The 25,933-nt window shown below is 36.7% G+C and overlaps 2 protein-coding genes across 2 annotated transcripts in view; one reads left to right on the top strand and one right to left on the bottom strand.

Moving 5' to 3' along the window:
* TOMM70 (translocase of outer mitochondrial membrane 70) overlaps positions 1-6,927 on the top strand; it is a 34,593-nt gene extending 27,666 nt beyond the window's left edge. Inside the window, exons 10-12 of the mRNA XM_045501780.1 lie at positions 3,079-3,176; positions 3,741-3,863; positions 4,797-6,927. Of these exons, the coding sequence (XP_045357736.1) occupies positions 3,079-3,176; positions 3,741-3,863; positions 4,797-4,950 (375 nt within the window). The 3' untranslated portion in view covers positions 4,951-6,927. The remainder of the gene's footprint in view (positions 1-3,078; positions 3,177-3,740; positions 3,864-4,796) is intronic.
* Positions 6,928-13,135: 6,208 nt separating this feature from the next.
* Positions 13,136-25,933, bottom strand: part of NIT2 (nitrilase family member 2) — a 34,662-nt gene continuing 21,864 nt past the window's right edge. Inside the window, exon 10 of the mRNA XM_045501781.1 lies at positions 13,136-13,266. Coding sequence (XP_045357737.1) covers positions 13,166-13,266 — 101 coding nt within the window. The 3' untranslated portion in view covers positions 13,136-13,165. The remainder of the gene's footprint in view (positions 13,267-25,933) is intronic.

Below are 25,933 nucleotides of genomic sequence, written 5' to 3'. Positions count from 1 at the left end.
AGTCACCTCAGGAGTGGCTCTTATGTTAATACAGTTTGAAAACCCTAACTCCTAAACTCCTAACATGGGAAGTCTGAAGTAGATCATTTCCCTCAAGTGTTCATTTGGATTGGGTTCGCAAAATTAATTCCTTTAGGAAAATTTACCCTGTGCAATTGGTGAGAAGAATGTCCAAGGAAAGGTTTTTCTTCCTCTTTGATCATTGTTCTTTTAAATGGTTAGATAGGCTGTAACAGCTTATTTTAATTTCTCTCTGGTTTGCCAACTCCTGAGCTTTCCTTGCTTTAGGATTGAAGGTGTGGAAAGTGGGATGTACATTTGAATTTTTTTCACTTTTTAATTGTAGTCTGAAGTCTCTGAGAAATTACTTATTTTCAGTCATCCATTTAAATGAAAATGGTTAGCTTCTTATAGCCACAGTTAGACTTTTTCCTGCAACTAAATGATCTTGGAATGGCTATTTTCTTTCTTAGTCTTTAAGTTGAAATTTGCTTTTGGTATATTCATAAACCAGACATCTCAATACACTGTATAATATCTTCTCTTACTCTTTTTTATTCCAAATAAATGTTTTCCCCCTGACCCAAACATCACAGAAATAGGAAACATTTAAAAATGTCCATCTGTGGGGGCACCTGGGTGGCTCATTCAGTTGTGTGTCTGACTCTTGATTTCAGCTCATGTCATGATCTCACTGTTGTGAGATCGAGCCCCATGTCAGGGTATGCCCTGAGCATGGAATCTGCTTGGGATTCTCTCTCCCTCGCTCTCTCTCTGTCCCTCCTCTGCTCGCTCGCGCAATCTTTGTCTCAAAAATAAATTTTTTTGTAAAAAAAAAAAAAAAATGACCATCTATGGTAGATTCCTACCTCCAAACCTTTCTGAAGGTTGTTTTTGTTTTTATTGTCTTTCATGCTACCTTTAGTCAAGTTGTAAGTGCCACAGGCCATAACTTTTTTTTTTTTTTTTTTTTTGTGAGTGGGATTATGACAAGATGGACTCGTGTTAGCTCTGTTCTTTAAAAGTCCTAATATCACTGCATTGTTAGGAATTGAGATTCAGGATATGAAGTACAACCCAGAAACTCTTTAAATTGAGTGTGAGGAGTGCCTGGGTGGCTCAGTCAGTTAAGCATCAAACTCTTGATCTCAGCCCAGGTCATGATCTCACAGGTTTATGAGTTTGAGCCCCACATTGGGTTCTGTGCTGACAGAGCAGAGCCTGCTTGAGATTCTCTGTCTCCCCCTCTCTTTGCCCCTTCCCTGCTTGCTTGCGCGCGCTCTCTCTCTCTCTGAAAAGTAAACATTAAAAAAAAAAAAAAAATAGAGTAGGAGCACCTGGTGGCTCAGTTGGTTGAGTGACCGACTTACGGTTTCGGCTCACTTTATGATCTCATGGGGTCTGAGCCCTGCATCCTGCTCTGCGCTGATAGCATGGAGCCTGCTTGGGATTCTCTCCCTCTTTGTCTCTCTACCCCTCCCCCACTAGCACTCGCTCATTGTCTCTCTCTCTCTCAAAAATAAAAACGTTTAGGGGCGCCTGGGTGGCGCAGTCGGTTAAGCATCCGACTTCAGCCAGGTCACGATCTCGCGGTCTGTGAGTTCGAGCCCCGCATCAGGCTCTGGGCTGATGGCTCAGAGCCTGGAGCCTGTTTCCGATTCTGTGTCTCCCTCTCTGTCTGCCCCTCCCCCGTTCATGCTCTGTCTCTCTCTGTCCCAAAAATAAAATAAACGTTGAAAAAAAAAAAAAATTTAAAAAAAAAAAATAAATAAAAACGTATAAAAACCTTTTTTTTTTTTTTTTAATAAAATGAATTGAGTTTGAAATGATCTTATCTCTCCTTAGAATTTCTAGACAGGATGATGAAACATTGCTGATTACGCACAGTATTTAATTGTGAAAGCATGTACGAGATAAAATTTTATAAAATGTATTATGTAAGTTAAAATAGGACAAACACACATTATAATTGTATGACATTTTTATTGAAAGGTACACTTGGGTTTGATTAGGTTTGATTAGGAACAAACCAGAAGATGACAGTACCACCCTATCCTCATCACGGAAATGAAATTCAAAAGGATTTTTTTTAGCACAGATTTCTATAGGCAGCTAAAAGAGCAAAGGCCACTGCATAGCTTTAAAGGAAACTCATACTAGGTACAGGTCTTCAGAGTTTTCCTAATTGCACATTGTCCTGTCTCTATGCCATCTTCAGAACAGCTGTGGCTTACTCGGGCTATCTTCTTATCAGCCCTAACATTACTAGTCTGTTTGCACTAAAATAAGTATCCTTTGACCCCTCCTCTGCTTTTACTTCACATATAATATATATGTTACTTTATACACAAATAGATGTGGTTACATAGTGTAACCTTTTTAACTCTCAAGCTTGAGCTTAGATGCTAACCAGCTCTCAGTAGTTTCAGTGTGAACTGGTATCCATGTAACCAAGCCTTCCATTTCTGCCATGGGATTTGCCCTAAAATAGTTGACTGTAGCTGCTTTTTTTTTTTTTCTTTTATCAGTCATTTTTAAGGAATCACTTTGGTAACAGTTAACACCTAATTGAATTTATTCTTCCAAACGAGTGGCTCAGTTGGTTGAGTACCCGACTGTTGATCTCGGCTCAGGTCATGATCTCAGAGTCCATGAGATCAAGCCCGGTGTCGGGGTCTGTGCTGACAGTATGAAGCCTGCTTGGGATTCTCTGTTTCCCTCTCTCTGCTCCTCCCCTGTTCTCTGTTATACATAAATGAACATTAAAAAAAAATAAGAACTGGCACCAAGAGTGGGATTTTCTCTACAGTGTACCAGATCATCTGTTATTGTAATATCACTAACCACTTGCCAAAAAGAAAGAAAAGTTAATATTTCATATTTATAACAATGCTTTGTAAAAAAAAAATAATAATAATAATACTAAGATGTAACATTTTTAAATAAGTTTATATCCCCAAAACAGAATTTGGTAATGAATGGATAAATTAAGTAAATTTTAATAATTAGTAAACAATATACTTTTAATTGTTTAGGTTGACAGTTACCTTAAAATAACTGAAGTATCTCCTCATATAGGCATTAACAGATCAACAACAGTTTGGTAAAGCTGATGATATGTATGATAAATGTATTGATTTGGAACCAGATAATGCCACAACATATGTTCATAAAGGGTATGTATATTTGTGGTTCTCTTTGTTTCTGTAAGAAACTGTATTTCCTGCATAGTAATAAGATGGATTTCTTCTAGTCCTTAAGAAAGGAAGTGGGCGACTGTGATAGAGAGTGTCAGTGAGTTAACTGACAAATTTCCTAATGCTGTGGATGCTTTATTAATTTTTGAAATTGTACTTCCATTTCATTCTTACACAGCAATTAATGTACTAGCATAAAGATTTCAGTTCTGAACATCCTGTCAAATATTACCTGTATCAAAATAAGTTTTTTCAGTCCTTGTGTACTTGAATTATCATTAAGAAAAAAACTTAAATTATACAAAGTAAAAAATTAGGCCATGCAAGGTAAGTCAGTAATAGAGCCTAGACCTTTGGACACTTTTTTCATAATAAGGAATTTGGACTATAAAACCAATATAAAATTGGGGGGAATTAATGCTGATTATGTACGGTTTTAGTTGGGTTTTCCTTGTAAATTCATTGAGGTCGGAAATTGAGTCACGTACTTATCCTAATGATACTGTGCCATCGTCCCATCTGACTGCCTTGTTGCATTTGCAGTTTACTTCAGCTTCAGTGGAAGCAAGATCTGGATAGAGGTTTGGAGCTCATCAGCAAGGCTATTGAAATTGACAATAAATGTGATTTTGCATATGAAACCATGGGAACTATTGAAGTGCAAAGGTAACTCCTACAGTATGTTAGAAAATTTAAGGTAGCTCCATAGATATTTATCTTTTCATTCTTATTACAGATATGTTATTGTCAATATCCATTAAGTCTTAATATGTCATGCCTTTTGAAGCAAGCTTCCCTTATAAGTATACAACTTTGATTTGCCTTGTTTCATTACTTTTTCAATTTAAAAGTCACACTTTAAAAAATTGTTTAAGTCAAGCATATGCATTAGAAAGGAATATTTGAGCATTATGTGTAGGTAGGAGCACAGCCAAGGGACTTGGGGGAACCTGTGATTGGAGGGGAGGGACATGGGGTGGGAGTGTGGTGGTAGGAGATAAGGGGAAAGGTGAGTTCACACACATGTGAAGGTAAGGCCCCTGGATACTATTAATGTTCTCTGAGGTTACGTCACTGCCTTTTTTTTTTTTAATCTATCTTTGGGGGGTGGGGGGAGAATGCAAGCAGGGGAGGGGCAGGGTGAGGGGGACAGGATCTGAAGCAGGTTCAGTACTGACAGGCTGACAGCAGCGAGCCCTACGTGGGGCTCGAACTCACGAACTGCCAGATCATGATGTGAGCTGAAGCTGGACACTTAACCGCCCCATGTCACTGCTTTCTAAAGGAGCCTTATGATTTAGTACAGAAACACAATGAATTTAGGAGCCAGACGGGATTATAATTTTGAGTAAGTCATTTAATTTCTCTAGTCTCACTGTTCTTATCTGTAAACAGAGACTACAGAGGTGTAACGTAAGCACATAGTATTTATAATAGTAGCTAACATTGAGTGCTTTCTTTGTGCTAGGCACTATTTTGTTTCTTATAAAGGAGCAAAGAATTTATTAGGATCATAGTTGAACCTTAGTGGTCAGAAACTTCACTGTATTCTGTAAAATTCCTATAGGATGTGAAACATTTAAAATTTTGTTCTTTTAGAGGAAACATGGAGAAAGCCATTGACATGTTCAACAAAGCTATTAACCTGGCCAAATCGGAGATGGAGATGGCTCATCTGTACTCACTGTGTGATGCTGCTCATGCCCAGACAGAAGTTGCAAAGAAATACGGATTAAAACCACCAACATTATAAAATAGGGGGAAAGAGAATGACCCTCTTTTTAGAAGTTTACTCCCTTTTCAACTGAACCCTAAAGACACTGTCATGAACTGTGTTGAATGGTGGAACTTAGTATTTCTGTTTGTGCTGTTGTCATTCATTACAGGTTTCATGTCTAGGTGTTGTGGGAGTGGCTGTTGAAGGAAGTTTGCAGTGTTGCAGCTTTTATTCCCTGTGCAACAAAAGCTTAGAACCTGTTAAAGGGATATGAAAGCTGCAAAGAGTACAGATGATAATTAGCCATGCAAATAAAAACTTTGATTTGTTGATTTGGCTTTTTTTTTTTTTTTTTTTTTTTTGGAGGCGGGGGATGGGGGGCGATGGTTATGTTCTGGATGGTGTGTGTGTGTGTGTGTGTGCGCGCGCGCGTGTGCACGCGCATAATATATTTTACAGCATGTTGGTTTTTAAATTCATATAGTAAGTGCTGTAAAACAAGTTTCTTTGATTCAGTTAATCCCTTTTAGTTTTTTATTTAAGGAAACAAAACTTAAATGGGGATTTTGTTTTGAAGGCAGCAAAACTGAGACCCTTTAAACCACTGTCAGCATGCACAATGCCTCTGATTCTGCAGAATTGTTAGATTCAGTGGCAACTTAAGCCTTTTGACCCCATTCAACTCCAATGGATAATGTACATTGTTCCTAAAGTCTATAGCAACTGGCTTTCATACAGTAAATCACACAGAACCAAATATTCTGGTATATATGCTGGAAGACTGAAAATTAATGGGTGAGTGAACCAGGCAAGAGGTAAGATGAAATAGAAATGGGTTTTAATTGCCTGTGGCTATTTTTTATATTAGGCACACTATTTAATAGTGTACTTTTGAAAGAAAATTCAGGTTGGTTGTGTGTATAAAGATGAAGTGTAATACATGGGAGTGTTTAATTAGCTTAAAATTTGTAGTGCAGAAATGTGGCTAAAGGTTCCAAAAGGATATGTTTTGGAGTCAGAAGCATAGTATTTCCTAAGGTGGTAAGTTTAGTGTTTTAACTATGGCTATGTGTGCTTAAAGAATTTTAAGCCAGTATTTTCAGAAGTGCTGATGAAATGTGGAATGCTTTTTAGTTTGGAGCTAACCTTGCTCTCTAGTGCCTGACTGCCCATGCCTAGATCTTTACTAGCGACACTGACAGTTTTATCTTTACTTCACCTTCTTACTGAAAAAAAAAAAAAAAAAAAAAATTGTTTTTGTTTTCCATTTGTCACTTTTCTAGACCATCCTTTTGTTTATATGCTGGATTTTTCTGGTGGGAGAGAGGTTGTGTTCTTAAAGTGTCTCGTTTTGAGATATTTGGAGTTGGGAGAGGTTTATTTAAGTCTGAGTATAATAAAAAAGCAAGCAAGCCTTTGGTTACACTCTGGAAATGAATTCTAATTAGTTTACATTTTTGGGAGTAAAGGAGCATTGTATCCCTCTGTAAGAGGGTGCTTTATCCTAATGAAGTCAAAAAGATTCTGTCTACAAGTGCTACTTTTTTAGAAACTATGAGAAATGACCCCTTCCAAAGTCAGTCTGGAAGACACTGAGGAGGCCTCTAGTGGGGACAGTTTAACATAACTGAAGATGGCCTGGATAATGGAAAGTTTGAGAGCTGTGCATTTTAGTTCTTAAACTATGTACCAATTATCATGATCCCTGAATACAGAAATGTTCTACATATCTGAATAACCTCGGACTTAAAGTTTTTATTTGCATGGCTATATTTATATTAACACTGGTATTTTCTTCTACTCTTCTCCCTTCCTACCCTTTGGGGTTGGGTAGAAAAAGACACGAAGGAAACTGAAGCATGTGCCATTCAATACTATCATTCCAAATCCTCATGGACTATTGCTTGTTCTGAAAAATTTGAAACTGCACTGAAAGCTGCATTTGTCTGTATCTTTTCTTTTGTAAATGACCTCACATGTAAATTCACCAAATAAATATTACATTCAAGCTTTTCTATCTGTCCTTTAAATAAAAAGATAGGTACTTTATTTATCATAGTATTGAGTAAAACCATAATCATTCTCTTATGGGCTTAAACTAACTGAAAATAGGTCTCATTAGTATATGAAGCAAATGAAATTTTTGGTGTGAATTGTGGAGGCTCCTGAGAACATCTGTCCTTCCTATTGGAGAAACAAAGCTCTAAGAAGGGCTACCAGAGCCAGCTTCCTTTATTCCTACCTATACCTGCCCTTACCTATGCTTGCATGGCAGCCTAGAAGTCTGCCAACCAGACCTGAGCCTTGTGTCTAACATGATCTTCGAACTGGTTTCACCAAGTTTTGGTCACAGTTTGCAACCACTCTAGTCTTTCAGAAAGGATGCCTGACATTATCTGTCTAGTAACTGAGGTATAAATAGGAATACATCCCAAAACAACAGTAAAAAATTTGGTTTTAAAACAATTCTGGTAGAACTTTCAGGTCTCTGGGAACTCAAGGCTGTTTATAAACAGGAGGACCATATGATTTAAGCAAACCAGGAAACTTCTGAGTATAAAAGTAATAATTACTTAAGCCTGTTCTGGGTGCACTGGGCTCTTTGCTATTTGTATATATAAGAAAATAACATACAAGGAGGGGGGGAGTAATTAATCCTAAACTCAGTCCTCTTTAAAACTGATTTGTGAATAAAGTGATAGAACTTTAACTTGATCTCTTTTCAAGCCTTAACACACTGTGATTGAATAATGGTCCCCCAAAATATACCCACATCTTGATCCATGGAATCTGTGAATGTTAATTTATATAGCAAAAATGAACTTGGTAGATATGATTGTTAATGATCTTGACATGGGAGCATTATGCTGGATTATCTGAGTAAACCCCAAATGTAATCCCAAGTGTGTTTGTAAGAGGGAAATTGCAGACAGAAGATTATGTGACTACAGGGAGAGAGTAGAGTGACATGGCCACAAACCAGGGAATGCTGGCAGCCACCAGAAGCTGGAAAAGCAAGAAATAGATTCTGCCTTAAAGCAGATGTGGGCCCTACCACTAAATTTGTGGCAGCTTGGTTTTAGGACTGATAGGAAACTAACATACACTCCTCCCATCTATTGTGTACACATGGCTTACAATTTAAAGGAATTCTTTTAGGTATCTCAAAGTCCAGCACGTCTTCATGTACACTTAAATTTTGGCAAAAAGTGGTTTAGGCAATGAATGTATACCCAGGCCACAGTGTGGAGGTTTAATCAAGAGCTGGAACATTTGTGATGTAAAATACATGTGATCATGGTACACTCAACCAGACCAAAAGGCTGCTCCTTCAGTTACGAGGCAAAAGTTGACACACCAATCTCTCAGATGAATGTAGATGCAAAATTCAACAAAATATTACCACACTAAATCATGTGGTAATTTTTTTTAATAAAATTAAAAAAAATCATTTACCCCAGTCAAGTAGGATTTAATCCATGGAGATTCAAAATTTGCAAATCAATGTACTATATCACATTAATGAAAGATAAAAAGATATTATCGTCTCAATGGATGCAGAAAAAGCACACGACAAAGTACAACATGCATTCTCTCAAAGTAGGTTTAGAGGAAACACATCTCAACGTATTAAAAACTACATATGAAAAAACCTATAGTATACTAACATACTCAATGGTGAAAGCTTTACTTCTATGATCAGAAACACACACATGTCCACTCAACACTTACCTGGAAGCCGAGCCACAGCAATCAGACAAGCAAAAAAAACAAAAGATATCCAAACTGGAAAGACGTAAAACTTCTGTGGATAGCACAATGCTATATACAGAAAATCCTAAAGACTCCACCAAAAAACTACTAGTACTAATAAATGAATTCAGTAAAGTTGCAGGATACAAAATCGACATTATGTAACAGATTATGTAACATATATCTGTTACATTTCTACAGACTAATAATGTAGCAGAAAGAAAAATTAAGAAAGTCTCATTTACAATTGCATCAAAAAGAATAAACTTTAGGATGAACCTTAACCAAGGAGGTGAAAGACATGTACTCCGAAAACTATAAAACCATGATGAAACAAACTCAAAATGGAATAAAAAGATACCATGGTCATGGAATGGAGGAACCAATCTTGTTAAACTGCATACTACCCAGAGCAATCTACAGATTTAATGCAATACCTGTCATAATACCAACATTTTCCACAGAACTAGAAAAATTCTAAAATTTGTGTGGAACCCAAAAAGACTCCGAATAGCCAACGCAATCTTGAGAAGAACAAATGAGAGATGTATCACTATCCCAGATTACAAATTACACAACTGTAGTAATCAAAACAGTATGGTAGTAGCATGTTAAAGGACCCATAGATCAATGGAACAGAATAGACATCCCCAGAAATAAAACCATGCTTATATGCTCAATTAACCTATGACAAAGGAGGCTAGAACATAACAGGGAAATGACAGCCCCTTCAATAAATGGTGCTGGGAAAACTAGACCACTTTCTAATGCCATACACAATAATAAACTCAAAATGGATTAAAGGTGAGACCTGAAACTATAAAACCTGCAAAAGAAAACAGTAATTTCTTAGACATCAGCTGTTGCATTTTTCTAGATGTCTCCTCAGCCAAGGGAAGCCAAAGCAAAATTAAATTACTAGGACCACATCAAAATAAAACGCTTTTGCACAATGAAGGCAAACCATCAACAAAACAAAAAGGCAACCTACTGAATGGGAGGAGAAATTCACAAAAGATATATCCAATAAAGGGTTAATGTAAAAAACATATAAAGAACTTCTACAACTCAATCCCCCCCCCCAAAACAAATAATTCACTTAAAAAATGGGCAAAGCACCTGAATAGACATTTTTTCAAAAAAGACATACAGATGGCCAACATACACATGAAAAGATACTCAACATCACTTATCAGGGAAATGCAAATCAAAACCACAATGAATGGCTCAAATCAAATCAGAATGGCTCAAATAAAAAAGACAAAATAACAAGTGCTGACAAGGATATGGAGAAAAAGGAACTGTCCTGCCCATTGGTGGGAAGGCAAATTGGTGTAGCCACTGTGGAAAACAATATGGAGGTTCCTCAAAAAATTAGAATTACCAGATGACCTAGTAATTTCACTGTGGGCTATTTGCCAAAGAATAGGAAATACACTAATTTGAAAAGATATATGCACCCCTATGTTTACTACAGCATTATTTAGCTAAGTTATGGAAGCAGACTAAGTGTTCACTGATAGATGAATGGATAAAGATAATGTGGTGTAGAGGTGAGTGGGTGGCTCGGTTGGGCATCCAACTCTTGATCTTGACTCAGGTCATGATCTCATGGTTTGTGGGATTGAGCCTTGTGTCTGGCTCTGCACTGACAGAATGGATCCTGCTTGGGATTCTCTCTCTGCTTCCTTCCCAGCTCACACACGTGCTTGCTCAAAATAAACAAACTTAAAAAAAAAAAAAAAGGTGTGGGCACCTGGGTGATTCAATTGGTTAAGCATCTGACTTCAGCTCAGGTCATGATCCCACAGTTTGTGAGTTCGAGCCCCACATAGGGCTCTGTGTTGACAGTTGAGAGCCTGGAACCTGCTTTGGATTCTGTGGCTCTCTCTCTCTCTCTGCCTTTCCCCTGCTTGCATGCGCACGCTCGCTCTCTCAAAAATAAACATTAAAAAAAAATTTTTTTTTTTTATTTTTTTTTTTTTCAACGTTTATTTTACTTTTGGGACAGAGAGAGACAGAGCATGAACGGGGGAGGGGCAGAGAGAGAGGGAGACACAGAATCGGAAACAGGCTCCAGGCTCTGAGCCATCAGCCCAGAGCCCGATGCGGGGCTCGAACTCACGGACCGCGAGATCGTGACCTGGCTGAAGTCGGACGCTTAACCGACTGCGCCACCCAGGCGCCCCTAAAAAAATTTTTTTAAGAAAAAAATATATATATGTATAGACAGGTAGATATAACACACACATATAGTGGTATATTAGCCATAAAATAGAATGAAATCATGCCATTTGTAACAACATGTATGGATCTAGAGGGTATAATGCTAAGTGAGATACATTAGAAAAATACCATATGATGGCACTCATGTAGAATTTAAGAAACAACAAAGAAAAAAGAGACAAACCACATTTCTATACACCAAATGGTCACCAGAGGGAAGGGAGGGATAATTGAAATAGGTGAAGGGGATTAAGAGTACACATACCATAATGAGGACTAACGTATAGAGTTGTTAAAGCATTATACTCGTGCCTGAAACTAACATAACACTATGTTAATAAAGAAAAAGTGGAGATGCCTCTGCCAATATATAAAAGAAACATGAAAGGAATGACACTATTTCCAAGTATTTTTTAAGTGTTGAAATTAGACAATATGAAAAATAACTACACTCTGGTGTACTTTAAGGTGACAGAGCACAAATTCTATTGGGGATTGACAGCTAGTATTCTTTCCAGATGGTCTTCATGCTAGAGGGTATTTAAGGTCCTGCTGATCACTGGGACAGAAATGGCAGTGGTGCCTGTCACCAACCAAAGGAGGGGAGGAAGCTAAAGGTGGGAACACACTAAGGACCAACATGACTACTGCCTTTCAGAGTGCAGAGCACTTAATCTTGCCAGTTCTTTTGTTGGCACTGGAAGAAAACAGAACTCTGTGCAAGCATTGTCCTAGAAGCCATGGGAGGGCTCAACAGATACAAAAGGCTTCCAGAGCAAGTGTAGGGGGGAAAGACCATGACTAAAACTAACATCTGGGCATCATGAAAAGTTTAAAGTACGAGGGACTGGACAAAGTACGTAAGATTCTCTGCAGAGATGTCCCATTGTCTAAATTATCAATGAACTGCTGTATTAAACAACTTGTACCCAATTTTATCTCCGAGTGTCTGCCTTATGTCAAGAATTGTGAATGATCTAAGATTTTACCTAGGACTTGAGATCCTAGGTCAGAGACATGGACTTAATTAAGAACGGAAAGCTTCATGTTCGCTTTACTTCCCTTGTACCCCAGATACTATGGAGATGATCTGAAATAATCTAAGTGGATGCTGCATGGGCAGTGGGACTGTGTCACAGATGAGAGAATCTGAACATAGGAAACTCAAATCTTAATGGGCAGATTGCAAGCAAAGCTGCCTGACTTTGGCAGCAGAGGAAAACATTTTTATTATACTGGTTTGTAAATAAACCTGTCCTAAGCTCCAGAAAGAGACAGTCTCTATATTCCAAAACTTTCAAACTTCTTTGAAAGGACAGTCTGGAAGAAATGCCTCTGTTCACAAGACAGGCAGAAACTTAAGAGACTCACTGAGAAATGATTACCCATCTCTACATGTTTTTACCTTCTATTCACCTCAAGCTTAATCTTTCACCAGTTCAGAGGATTATGCTGTCTATCTGGGACGATAGCATGGTGCAGGGAAAAGTATTAATGGCCTCAGCATGAAGTGACTTAAGTTCTAACTAACGTTGCTTTCCACCAGTTGCATTATCTTAAGTAAATGAAGGTCCCACCCAGCTTTAAGTTACATGAAGTTATACCATGTCCCAGATCTTACCCAATTAGAATCCTTTAGGGTAAAGAAATGATTCCAGCAAATGTAGAAAACTTATTTAGCCAGAAAACTTGTACATGTATTAGTGCAATCTGTAGGAAAAAAAGTCACTCCAATTCAACTTGTTTTTACTGAGCACCCATCATGGTGAGGACTAGCCACGAAAAGGGCATAAAGGCCTTGAGGAACTCCAAAACTAATATGACAAAATTGGTGCCATAAAGTTCTATACAATGTGGTATGGAAACACAACTGTAATGAATTCTGCTAAGACTTGAGGGATAAGTAGTATTTGGGTAAAGAGCTTTCTAAAAGATGGGGAAACCACCAGAATTTAAAAATAAAACCTAAGTGAAGAGACATTATGAGTATGAGTTGAAATAAGCCTCTGAGTCCAGCAAGATGAAGCTTTTGTGTTTCAAAACTGGTGAGAAGATGCCAATAGTGTAGCTACATGTTTGAGAATTATCAGCATATATTTAAGACAACATGTAGATGAGCTTACTTCAGGAGAAAATTAAAATTAAAATGGGCTAAGAATAAAACTTTGGGAAACATCAACATCTAAGGGAAAAAGGTGGCAATAAAAAAGTGGTCAGACCACTTACCACAGTGAGACCAAGGTCACATTGATGGTGTTAGGTTTCAGAGAGGTCAAATGAACAAGTCTACAAATAGATCATCAGTAATCTTCGTCAGGTAAGTGTCATTGGAATGGTGAGGGCAGACTCTGGCTGCCAGGCTCTGAAAAGTAACTGAAAGATCAGAATGGACTAGTAAGCCGAAATGACTCCTTTAAGAAATGTGTTTAAAAAAAAAAAAAAAAAGGGGGCAGTTCTAAACTAAATGAACCTCAGGAGGTCTACGCCAAAACACATAATAATTAAAATGGCAAAGTTTAAAGATAAAAAGAATTTTAGAAGTTGTAAAAGAGAAGCAAAAGTTATATATAAGGGGAACTGCATAAGGCTATCAGATGATTTTTCAGCAGAAACTTAATAGACCAGAAGGAGGTGGCATGATATATTCAAAGAACTATAATCAGGAATACTCCACTAGTCAAGGTTATCATTTAGAATTGAAGGACAGATAAAGAGTTTCCCACACAAAAGTAAAAGGAGTTCTGGTCTTACACGAAATGTTAAAGGTACTTAATTGGGGGAGATGGGGGAGGTGGGGTAAGGCCATAAGTAGAAGTAAAAAAAATTATGAATTAAAAAGATGTAAAATATGACCACATACACCTAAAACACGCAGGAGTAAAAAAGAAGAATGTGTTCAAACTTAAATGACCACCAACTTGATATAGTTTGTCAGTTACTTAGAATCCTATATATGAACTTCATAGTAACCACAAACCCAAAACCTCTAACAGATACACAAAAATAAAGAGAAAGAAAGCCAAGCCTAACACTATTGAAGTCATCAATCACAAGGAAAGAGCAAGAGAAGAAACAAAAAAATACAAAAACATCCAGGAAACAACTAACAAAATGGCAATAAGTACATATCAATAATTACTTTAAATGTAAATGGTCTAAATGTCCAATCAAAAGACAGAGTGGCAGAAGGGATGGGGACAAAAGCCATCTATATGGTGTCTACAAGAGACTCACTTCAGTCCTAAAGACACATACAGACTGAAAATGAAAGGCTAGAAAAAGATATACCATGCAAATAGAAGTGGGGGGAACGGGGGAAAGCCAGGTAGCAATAGTTAGACAAAATAGACTTTAAAACAAAGACTATAACAAGACAAAAAGAAGACCACTACATAATAAAGGGATCACTCCAACAATCCAAATCTCAGTAAGTTTAAGAAGGTTAAAGGCATATCATGCATTATTTCCAACAATGATATGAAACCAGAAATCAATCACAAGAACAAAACCAGTAAAAATATAAACATAGAAACTAAACCATATGCAACTATACAACCCATGAGTTACAAAGAAATCAAAGAGAAAATTAAAAAAAAACTACACATAGAAAAATGAAAATGAAAACACAGCAGTCCCAAATCTTTGAGAAAAATCTCAAATTAACAATGTAAACTTACACCTAAAAGAACTAGAAAAAGAAGAAAATAAAATCTCAAGGTTAGGAGAAGGAAGGAAATAATATAGGTCAGGGCAGAAATACATGAAATAGAGACTGAAAAAGAAAAGATCAATGAAACCAAGAGTCAGTTCTCTGAATAAATAAATATTGATAAATCTTCAGTAAGATTTAAAAAAAGGACAAAAATAAAATCAGAAGTGAAAGAGGAAAAGTGACAACACCCACAGAAATGCAAAGGATTGCAATAAAAAAAATTAGCAGCAAACTGGACAACCCTGAAGAAATGGATAAATTCCTAGAAACATATGTTCTTTAAAAAATTACATACATACATACAATGGAGTATTACTCAGCAATCAAAAAGAATGAAATCTTGCCATTTGCAACTATGTGGGTGGAACTAGAGTATATTATGCCAAGCAAAATTAGTCAAGAAATGCAAATATCCTATGACTTCACTCACATGAGGACTTTTAAGATACAAAACAGATTAACATAATGGAGGGGAAGCAAAAAAATACATAAAAACAGGGAGGAGGACAAAAAATAAGAGACTCTTAAATATGGAAAACAGAGGGTTACTGGAGGGGTTGTGGGAGGCAGGATGGGCTAAATGGGTAAGGGGCATTAAGGAATCTATTCCTGAAATCACTGTTGCACTATATGCTAACTTGTATAGAAATTTAAGTAAATAAATAAATAAATAGGAAAAAAAAACTGAATCACAAAGAAATAGAAAATCTGAACAGACCAATTACTAGTAACAAAATTGAATTAGTAATCAAAAAACTGACAAAGGAAAGTCCAGGACCAGATGAATTCACAGGTGAATTCAACCAAACATTTAAACAAGAGATAATACCTACTCCCCTCAATTATTCTAAAATAGAAGAGGAAGGAAAGCTTCCAAGTACATTTTCAAGGCTAGCATTACCTTGGTATCAAAACTAGACAAAGGCACTACTAAGGAAGAAAACTACAGTCCAATATCTCTGAACACAGATGCAAAACTCCTCAACAAAATATTAGCAAACTACATTCAACAATACATTAAAAGGATAATTCATTGCAATCAAGTGGTATTTATTCCAGGGATGCAAGGATGGCCATTTGCAAATCAATCAACATAACACCACATGAACAAAATGAAGGATATGAATCATATCATCTCAGATGCAGAAAAAGCATCTGACAAAATTAAACACCCATTCATGATACAAACTCTCAATAAAGTGGATTTTGAGGAATCATATCAACATAATAAAGGCCGTATGTGAAAAAAACCACAGCTGACATCATATTCAAAGGTAAAAACCTAGAAGTTTTCCTCTAAGACCAGACACAAGACAAAGATATCTGATGGCCTCACCACTTTTATTCAACATTACTACTGGAGGTCCTAGTCCTAGTCACAGGAATCAGACAAGAAAAAAGGAATAAAAGACATCCAAATTGGTAAAAAAAAGTAGTTAAAATGTCACTATTTGCAGAGACATACTAGACAGAGGAAACCCTAAAGACTCCACCAAAAAAACTATTAGGAATAATGAATACAAAATTAACACAAATCAAAAAAACAAAACAAAACAAAAAAAATTAACACAAATCAGCTGAGCTTCTATACACTAATAATGAAGTAGCAGAAAGAGAAATTAAGAAATTAAGAGAGAAATTAAGAAAAAAATTTAATTTACAACTGCATCAAAAAGAATACAATACCTTGGGGCGCCTGGGTGGCTCAGTTGGTTAAGTGTCTGACTTCGGCTCAGGCCATGATCTCACAGTTCATGAGCTCAAGCCCCGCACTGGGTTCTGTGCTGATGGCTCAGAGCCTGGAACCTGCTTTGGATTCTGTGTCTCCCTCCCTCTCTGTTCCTCTCCCACTCCCACTCTGTCTCTCTCAAAAATAAAGATTAAAAAAAAAATTTTTTTAAAGAATACCTAGAAATAAACTTAACCAATGTGGTGAAAGATATGTACTCTGAAGACTATAAAACAATGATGAAAGACATTGAAAATGACACAAATGTAAAGATTTCCTATGCTCACGATTGGAAGAACCAATCTTGTTAAAATGTCCATTCTACCCAAAGTAAACTACAGATTCAATGCAATCCCTATGAATATACCAAAGCATTTGTCACTGTAGTAGGATAATACTAAAATTTGTATGGAATCACAAAAGATCTCAAAAAGCCAAAGCAACCTCAAAGAACAAAAACAAAGCTGGAAGTATCACAATCCCAGATCTTAAGATACAGTAATCAAAACAATATGGTACTGGCACACACACACACAAAAAGAAGATACATAGATCAATGGAACAGAATAGACATCCCAGAAATAAAACCACGCTTATATGGTCAATTAATCTATGACAAAGGAGACAAGAACATACAACAGAGAAAAACAGTCTTATCAATAAATGGAGCTGGGAAAACTGGACAGCTACATGCAAAAGAATGAAACTGGACCACTTTCTTATACCATACATAAAAATAAACTCAAAATGGATTAGAGACCTAAATATGAGACCTGAAACCACAAAAGTCCTAGAAGAAAACATAGGCAGTAATTTCTCTGACATCAGCCACAGCACTATTTTTCTAGATCTATCTCCTCGGGCAAGGGAAACAAAAGCAAAATTAAACTTGTGACTACATCAAAATAAAAAGTTTTTACACAGTGAAGCATACTGTCAACAAAACAAAAAGGCAGACTACTAAATGGGAGAAGATATTCACAAATGATTAATATCCAAAATATACAAAGAACTTATACACCTTAACTCCCAAAATACAAATAGCCCAATTAAAAAATGGGCAAGGGACCTAAATAGACACTTTTCCAAAGACATACAGATACAGATGTCCAATAGATACATGAAAAGATGGTCAACATCACTAATCATCAGGAAAATGCAAACCAAAACTATAATGAGGTATCTTATACCTGTCAGAATTGGTAGAATCAAAAAGACAAGAAATAACAAGTGTTGGTGAGAATGTGGAGAAAAAAGAAGCTTGTGAATACTGGTGGAATGCAAATTAGTGCAGGCACTGTGAAAAATGGTATGGAGGTTCCTCTAAAAAATTAAAAATAGAAATTCCATATAACCGAGTAATTCCACTATTTGGTATTTACACACACACACACACACACACACACACACACAAACCACAAAAGCACTAATTCAAAAAGTTATATACACCTCTATGTTTACTACAGCATTTATAATAACCAAAAAAATGCAAGCAACCCAAACGTCCATAGAGGAATGCATAAAGATATGATCTATATGTACAATGGAATATTAGCCATAAAATGGATGAGAACTTGCCTCTGAGACAACATGCGTGGACCTAAAGAGTATTATGCTAAATAAATCAGAGAAAGACAAATACCATATGATTTCACTTATATGTTGAATCTAAAAACCAAATGAATAAACAAAAAGCAGAAAGAGGTTCATAAATACAGACAACTGATGGTTGCAGGGGTGTGGAGGGAGGTGGGGTGTGCAAAATGGGTGAAAGAAAGTAGGAGACACAGACTTCCAGTTACAGAATGAGTAAGTCATAGGGATGAAAGGTACAGTAGAAGGAATATAGTCAACAATATTGTAGTAGTGCTGTGTGGTGACAGAGGTAGTCACCCTTGAGGTGAGCACAGCATAATGTACAACTTACTGACTCATTATGTGGTACACCTGAAAATACTGTAACATTTTGATAAATTAGTAATAAAAAGAAATGTAGTAAAAAAATGGCAGTTTTTTTTATAGGATGGTATAGTTTTAAGGGAGAATGACTCTACAGATACAATAGTAATAATAGTTGAGCACAAAGGAACACATTTGTAGGTTTAAAATATTTCAAGAAGAGCTAGGCATCACAACACTTACAATATTACTACATCTTGCCCACCATGCTCCATTTTTCCAGATTCATGTTCACTTGGTGAATTATGAGCCAGCTGTGAATAATCAGTGAACAAGAAGTAATGTCCTCACACGTTTGAGTTTTGGTATTTGATGGTAGATCTAGAACTTAAGTTTCTCTTTCTTTTCTTTTCTTTCTTTCTTTCTTTTTCTTTCTCTCTCTCTCTCTCTCTCTCTCTCTCTTTCTTTCTTTGTTTTTCTTTAAGTAATCTCTACACCCAACATGGGGCCTAAACTCACAACCCCAAGATCAAGAGTTGCACGTTCCACCAACTGAGCCAGCCAGGTGCCCGTGTGGCTTAACTTTTTAATTTCTGATTTTAACAGGACCATTTTATCCGAAAGCACATTCTTTCTTCCAACAACTAACTAGCTTTTACTTATCCTTCAATCTTTGATCAAAAAGATACAGAGCTGAAATCAAGATAATAACTTGACAAGAAATATGAAACTGCAACACAAAAGTGGTTATGAGGCATAAAGGAAAAAAGCCCATATGAAACCTGCTGCCCTGGCAATTATGTTTGGCCAGTGGAGACATCACAGAACACAGCTTTTCCCTTGCCATCCCCTGGCTTCATCAGACCCATTTACTACCAAAACACACCCCACAGTGCTTAGGAGGCAACATAAAAGACATAAAAACTACTGTCAGTAGAGTAGATCATTGATCCTGAAACCTCAACTCTCTGTCTAAACCTTTTTTCACTTGGTAGAATTTGCACAGACCTAATTCTTGGTGGCAGCAAGAAGTCTTTCCCTAAACACCCACTTGATGTCACAATCTGACTAGTAGTCAGTTTAAACCCTGTAATGTTAGTAATTTACTCATTTGCAACCAATGCAAAACCCATTCTCTGTTAGCCCTCAACTTTACAAAGCTAGGCCAATGTTTAGGGCCACTTTCATGACTACCAGTATATCCTGGCTTATTTCAAAAAAGGACATAATTTTTGTAAGGGAGTCACTTCGATTAGTTAAGTGTGTTGCCTTATCTAAACTGCAGAAGAGACAGCCTAGGAAAATTGCCAGGAAATGGAGAATGACTACTACTGTGTATGCAATTTCTCTTTGGTGTGATTAAAATGTTCAAAAATTGACTGTGGTGATCGTCGCACAATTCTATGAATATACTAAAACCATTGAATTGCAAACTTTAAAAAAATAAACTGCAGGAGAAAGACTGCAACATATGATAGCAGACTTCAAAGTATTATGCAAAAAAAGTATCATTGCCTAACTCAACAAAAAGTGAGGGATTACGGGGAATGACCTTTGAACAAAACATTTTCATGGCCTTGAATTGCAGTGTTCCACTGTTTCAAGCGGACCAAATCCTGGGTTCATTTTGATCAGTACTACTTTATTAAAGGTAGAATCTGGGGCCATGTCACCACATACTGTATGAGAATAAAATGTAACACACTAATGTAGATGCCTACTTTATTTATTTACTTCAGTCTTCAAATGCACCAGAAGGCAGATCACCCAATATAACACGAAAAGGACAAGATGACTTGCATTTAATGAAATACAAAAACAAGTTCTAGTATCCATGTGCTTTATCTGATATAGGAATGCTACATGAAGATAAAATGTCCTTCCTTCTAGAGCTTCAACTAGATAGTTAAGTTGGCTTGTCCATTGGTTTCCAAACTATTCTGAGCTCTTTGGAGGAAATACCATAAGGTGTTTTTTGGGGACTAAGGGAATCCAAGGCAGAGGGCTCCTAGGCTCTCCACACCCACATCAGCCAGATCATTCTTTCATCATTGTTACAGATATAAGGTTTACTGCAAGATGTTCTATTAAAAAACTGTTTCAGGGCCACCTGGGTGGTTCAGTTAAGCATCCGACTCTAGATTTCAACTCACTGATTCATGAGCTTGAGGCCTAGGTCGGGCTCTGTGGAGGCTGCTTAACATTCTCTCTCCCTCTCTGCCCCTCCCTTGCTCACGCACTCATGCTCTCTCAAACTTTAAAAAATTTTAAAAATAAAATAAAAAATTGATCACACTAAAATTATAATGTTTACATTTTTTTTATGTTTATTTATTTTTGAGAGAGAAAGTGGGAGGGGCAGAGAGGAGGATAGAGGATTTGAAGCTGGCTCCGTGCTGAGAGCAGACAGCCCAATGTTGGGTTCAAACTCACGAACTGTGAGATCATGACTTGAGCTGAAGTCAGACACTTAACCGACTGAGCCACCCAGGCGCCCCTAAAACTATAAAGTTTAAATATTTGTCTGTGGGCCTACCAGGATACACAGCAGTGATTCTCAAAGTGTAGCTCACAGTTACCTGAAAGTTCTGACATCCTTTAAAAGAATCTTTTAAAGTATTTAAAAATACTTTAAGTAAGCCTTTTAAAGTATTTTTTATAATATTATGAAGTTATTTGGTAACTTCTACTTCAGGCCAAGATGGAGTTACAGGGATCAGATTTACCCTCCCCTCCAAAATAGCTAAAAAAAAAAAAAAAAAGACTATGTATGAAACAGTAGTTTTCAGACATCAGACCTCAGGACAGTGATCCTAAGAGAAGGTAAACAAAAGAAGTGAACCCTCTTATTGCTCTAGCTTATTAAGTTTCCAGGTTGTAGCACAGGGAACATGGCTGGAGGTTAACAGTTTCCCTGAGTTGAAGAGGGAAAGTTGGCAGCCTTAGGAAGCAAAGATGGTAACAGTTCACAGGGCAGAGGTACTGGAGAGGAGAGAGTTGCATAAAGAGGAGGTTCAAGAGATCTGCAGAGAGCTGTGTTCACATCTTCAGCTAAGTACTGATCAGCACATGGATATGAGGAAACTACCTGAAGCACAGGCAGGAACCACTTGACAGTAACAAAGAAAAGACAGATACTGATATATCAGACACCAATAAAGAAAAAAATATACTGAAGACCCAGAAACTAGACAAAAGGAAGTATCAGAAAAAAGACTGGGTGGTGGGGGGGGCAGAGAGGAAGGGAACAATAGCATCATTGTTGATGGGACAGTTCCAAGAACCCTGATGCATGCATAATTAAGAAGGTTCCTAATATTTTAAGAAATCATAGCTGATGTTCTAAATTGGATGAAAATTATAAAACCAAGGATGTAAGAATAGTAAAGAACTTCTAAGTACAAGATAACAACAACAAAAACTGCACTAAAGCACATCACAACAAGTTCTATAAAATTAATGATGAAGAGAAAAATGTTAAAAGCAGAGGAAAAAAAGGCATTATAGAGAGGGAGAAAGGATAATAATGACAGTACACTTTGCCTCTAGAATGCAAGCCAGAAAACAGTGTAGAAGCAAATTTAAAGCATTCAAAGGGGGGAAAATGGTGAATTCTATTATCAGCAAAACTATATTTTAAAAAATGAAAGCAGGGGCACCTGGGTGGCTCAGTAACTGAAGCATCCACTTCAGTTCAGGTCATGATCTTGTAGTTTCTGAGTTCAAGCCCTGCGTCGGGCTCTGTGCTGACAGTTCAGAGCCTGGAGCCTGGTTTGGATTCTGTGTCTCCCTTTCTCTCTGTCTCTCCCCCTCTTGTGCTCTCTCTCAAAAATAAACTTTAAAAAAATCTTTAAAAAATGAAAGCAAAATAAGAACTTTTCAGACACACAAAAGCTAAAAGAATAAATCACCAGCAGAGCTACACTACTGAAAATGTTAAAGTGCTTCAAGCAGAAAGAAAATGGATCTACACTAAGGAAGAATATCAGAAATGGTAAATATGTTGGTAAACAAAAGATGTTTACGTGCTTTTTAAGTATCTTCAATAATTACTGGGTATTTAAAACAAAAATAGCAATGCATTGTGGGATTCATACATGTTGAAGTACAATGTATGACAATACAAAGGGGGGGCGTAAAATGAAGTATAGTACTTTAAGATTCTTACATATCAAGTGGCATATTACTGTATAAATGTTAATTGTGATGTTAAAAATGTACACTATAAACCACAGAGCAACAAGTAAAATAACACAACAAAGAATTATAACTTGTAATCCAACAAAGGAGATAAAGTGAATCACAGAACAATATTTACTTAATCCAAGGGGAAGAAGAATAGGAGGAAAAAGTAGAACAAATGGGATACAAAGTAAAAAAGATGGTAGATTTAAATACAACCATATCAATAATCATAACAAATATAAATGGCCTAAATACCCCAATTAAAAGGCAGGGATTGTCCAACTGGATAAAAATGCATGACCCAGCTATATGCTGCTTAACAGAAACTCACTTTAAACATGAAGACACAAATAGGTTAAAATTAAAAGGTAAAATGGGCAAAAAACAGATACTTCAAATGGAAAAAGGGTCAATTCAGCAAGATGATATAACAGCCCTAAATATTTATGCACCTAATAAGAGAGCTTCAAAAAACATGAAGCAAAAACTGATAGAAGTATAAAAATAGACAAATCCATAATTATACTGAAATATCAACACCTCTGTTGATACAAAAATTAGAAAATCAGTATAGACAGAGAAGACTATGTCACATTATCATCCAATGTGATTTAATTGACATTTATAGAATACTCTAAACCTAAAATTTAAATATACAATCTTTTTAAATTTTTTTTTAATTTATTTTTGAGAGAGACAGAGCATGAGCAGGGGAGAGGTAGGGGTAGACAGAGAGAGAGAGAGACACAGAATCTGAAGCAGGCTCCAGGCTCTGAGCTGTCAGCACAGAGCCCAGTGCAGGGATCAAACTCACAAACTGTGAGATCATGACCTGAGCTGAAGTCGCTTAACTGACTGAGCTACCCAGCTGCCCCAACATACATTCTTTTCAACTTCACATGGAACATTTACTAAGATAAAGCATACTCTGGCCCATAAAACAGTCTCAATAAATTTAAAATGATTCAAATTATACAAAGTATGTTATCTGGCCACAGTGGGATCAAATTAGGAATGAGTAACAGGAAGATTTGGAAAAATCCCCAAACCTTTAAAAACTAAATAACACATTGGGGTGCCTGGGTGGCTCAGTTGGTTAAGCGTCCGACTTTGACTCAGGTCATGATCTCACCGTTCCTGAGTTCAAGCCCCACATTGGGCTCTGTGCTGACAGTTCAGAGCTTAGAGCCTGCTTGGAATTCTGTGTCTCCCTCTCTCTCTTCTTCTCCCCTGCTCATGTGCTCTTTCTCTCTCTCTCACTCAAAAATGAATAAACATTAAAAAAAAAAAAAGATAAAAACTAAACAACACAACACTTGGATCACAGAAGATGACTAAGAAAAGTCAGTATTTTTTTATAATTGTTTTCATGTTTGAGAGAGACAGAGAGAGAGAGAGAGGACACGAGAGAATGAGCAGGGGAGGGGCGGAGAGAGAGAAGGAGACACAGTATCTGAACTAGGCTCCAGGCTCTGAGCTGTCAGCACAGAGCCTGACATGGGTCCTGAACTCTGCAGCTGTGAGATCATAACCTGAGCTGAAGTCCAATGCCTAACCAACTGAGCCACCCAGGCACCCCAGAGGTTATTATTTTAAATTGAATGACAATGAAAATACAACATATCAAAGGTTGGGCATGCAATTAAAGCAATCCTGGGCCATTTATAGCACTAAACTAACCTATATTGGAAAGAAGGAAAGGTCTCCAATCAAAGATACTCAGCACACACTTTAAGAAAGTAGAAAAACAAGAGCAAATGAAACCAAAAGCAAGCAGAAGAAAATAAATGAGCAGAAATCGATGATATCAAATCTGAAAAAAAAAAAAGGTTAAAAAAAATCAATGGAATCGGGGCAGCTAGGTGGCTCAGTCAGTTAAAAATCCAACTTCGGCTCAGGTCATGATCTCACAGTTCATGAGTTTGAGCCCCACAATGGGCTCTCTGCTGACAGCTTGGAGCCTGGAGGCTGCCTCAGATTCTGTGTCTGCCTCTCTCTCTCTCTGCCCTCCCCTGCTCGTGCTCTGTCTCTCTCTCTCTCAAAAATAAACATTAAAAAAATTAAAAAAAACAAATCAATGGAATCAAAAAATGGTTCTATGAAAAGATCAATAAAATTGATAAACCTCCAATCAGAATAATCAAAATTAAGAGACAAGGTGCATATTATCACACAATTCTTAGACCACTAAAGAGAAGGAAATACTTCTCAAGTCATTTTATGAGGCCAGCAGACCCTGGTACATAAACCAGAAAGAGGTATTACAAGAAAACAACAGACCAAACTCCCTTATGAACAGAGATGCAAAACTTCTTAAAACATTAGCAAATTAAATTCAACAATATATAACAAAGGACTTTAATTCATTATGGTCAAGTGAAGTTTATGCAAAGAATGGAAGGTTTTACACCTTCAAAATCAGTCAACGTAATTCACAACATAAACAGTCTAAAGAAGAAAAAAAAGACATGTTTGTCTCAATGAAGACTGGAAAGGCATTTAAAAAATTCCAGCATCCTATCCTGATAAAAACTCTCCGCACATAGCAATAAAAGGGAATTTCCCCAACCTGATAGATGGCATCTATGAAAGGTTACATGTTTTAACATCAGGACCAATACAACTTATGTCCACTCACTACTTCTACTCAACATTGTTCTGGAACTTCTAGCCAATGCCATAGGCCACAATTAAATGAATGAAAGAATGAATAAATTAATTATTTAATGAATAAATAAATATATAAATGAATGAATGAATAAATAGGAACCAGATTGGAAAGAAACAAGCCTATTTATTTTACAAACTGTCTTCATTTGCAGACGTGATCATCTATGTAAAAAAACAAACAAACAAACAAAAAAAACATGCAAAATCTACCCCCAAAATGTTGCTAGATGAGTTTAGTGAGGTTGCAAGATGTAAGATCAAATACAGGAATAAATTATATTTTTACTAGCTATGAAAAATTGGAAATTGAAGTTTCTAAAACAATACTACAGCATCAAAAATATGTAGTCCCTGTGGATAAATCTGACAAAAGATATATATTACCTTTACACTGAAACAAACAATCATTGCTAAGACAAATTAAAGGCCTAAATAAGGGAGAACATAGCTCACGTTCATGGGTTGATAATAAGATGTCAATTTTCCACAAAACTGTTCTATGGATTCAACAAATCCCAATCAAGATGCCAACAAGCTTTTCTTCTGTAGAAATTTACACTCTCATTCTGAAATTTATATGGGAATGTAAAAGACTTAAAATAGTCAAAACAAAAAAAGAGGTGGAAGACCAATACTTCCAGACTTTAATATTTGTTATAAAGCTACAATAATCAACAGTTATTTGTGTAAAAATAGATGAATAGATTGATGAAACAGGAGAATACAGAAGTAGATCAAGATAAATACAGCCAATTCTTTTTCCATAAAGATGCAAAGGCAATTCAATGAGAATAAAATAATCTTTTTAACAAATGGTGCTGGACCAGCTGGATAGTTGGGGGCGG

Source organism: Leopardus geoffroyi, chromosome C2, assembly GCF_018350155.1.
Source record: "Leopardus geoffroyi isolate Oge1 chromosome C2, O.geoffroyi_Oge1_pat1.0, whole genome shotgun sequence".
Lineage (NCBI taxonomy): Eukaryota > Metazoa > Chordata > Mammalia > Carnivora > Felidae > Leopardus > Leopardus geoffroyi.
This window is presented reverse-complemented; position numbering and strand designations above follow the sequence as displayed.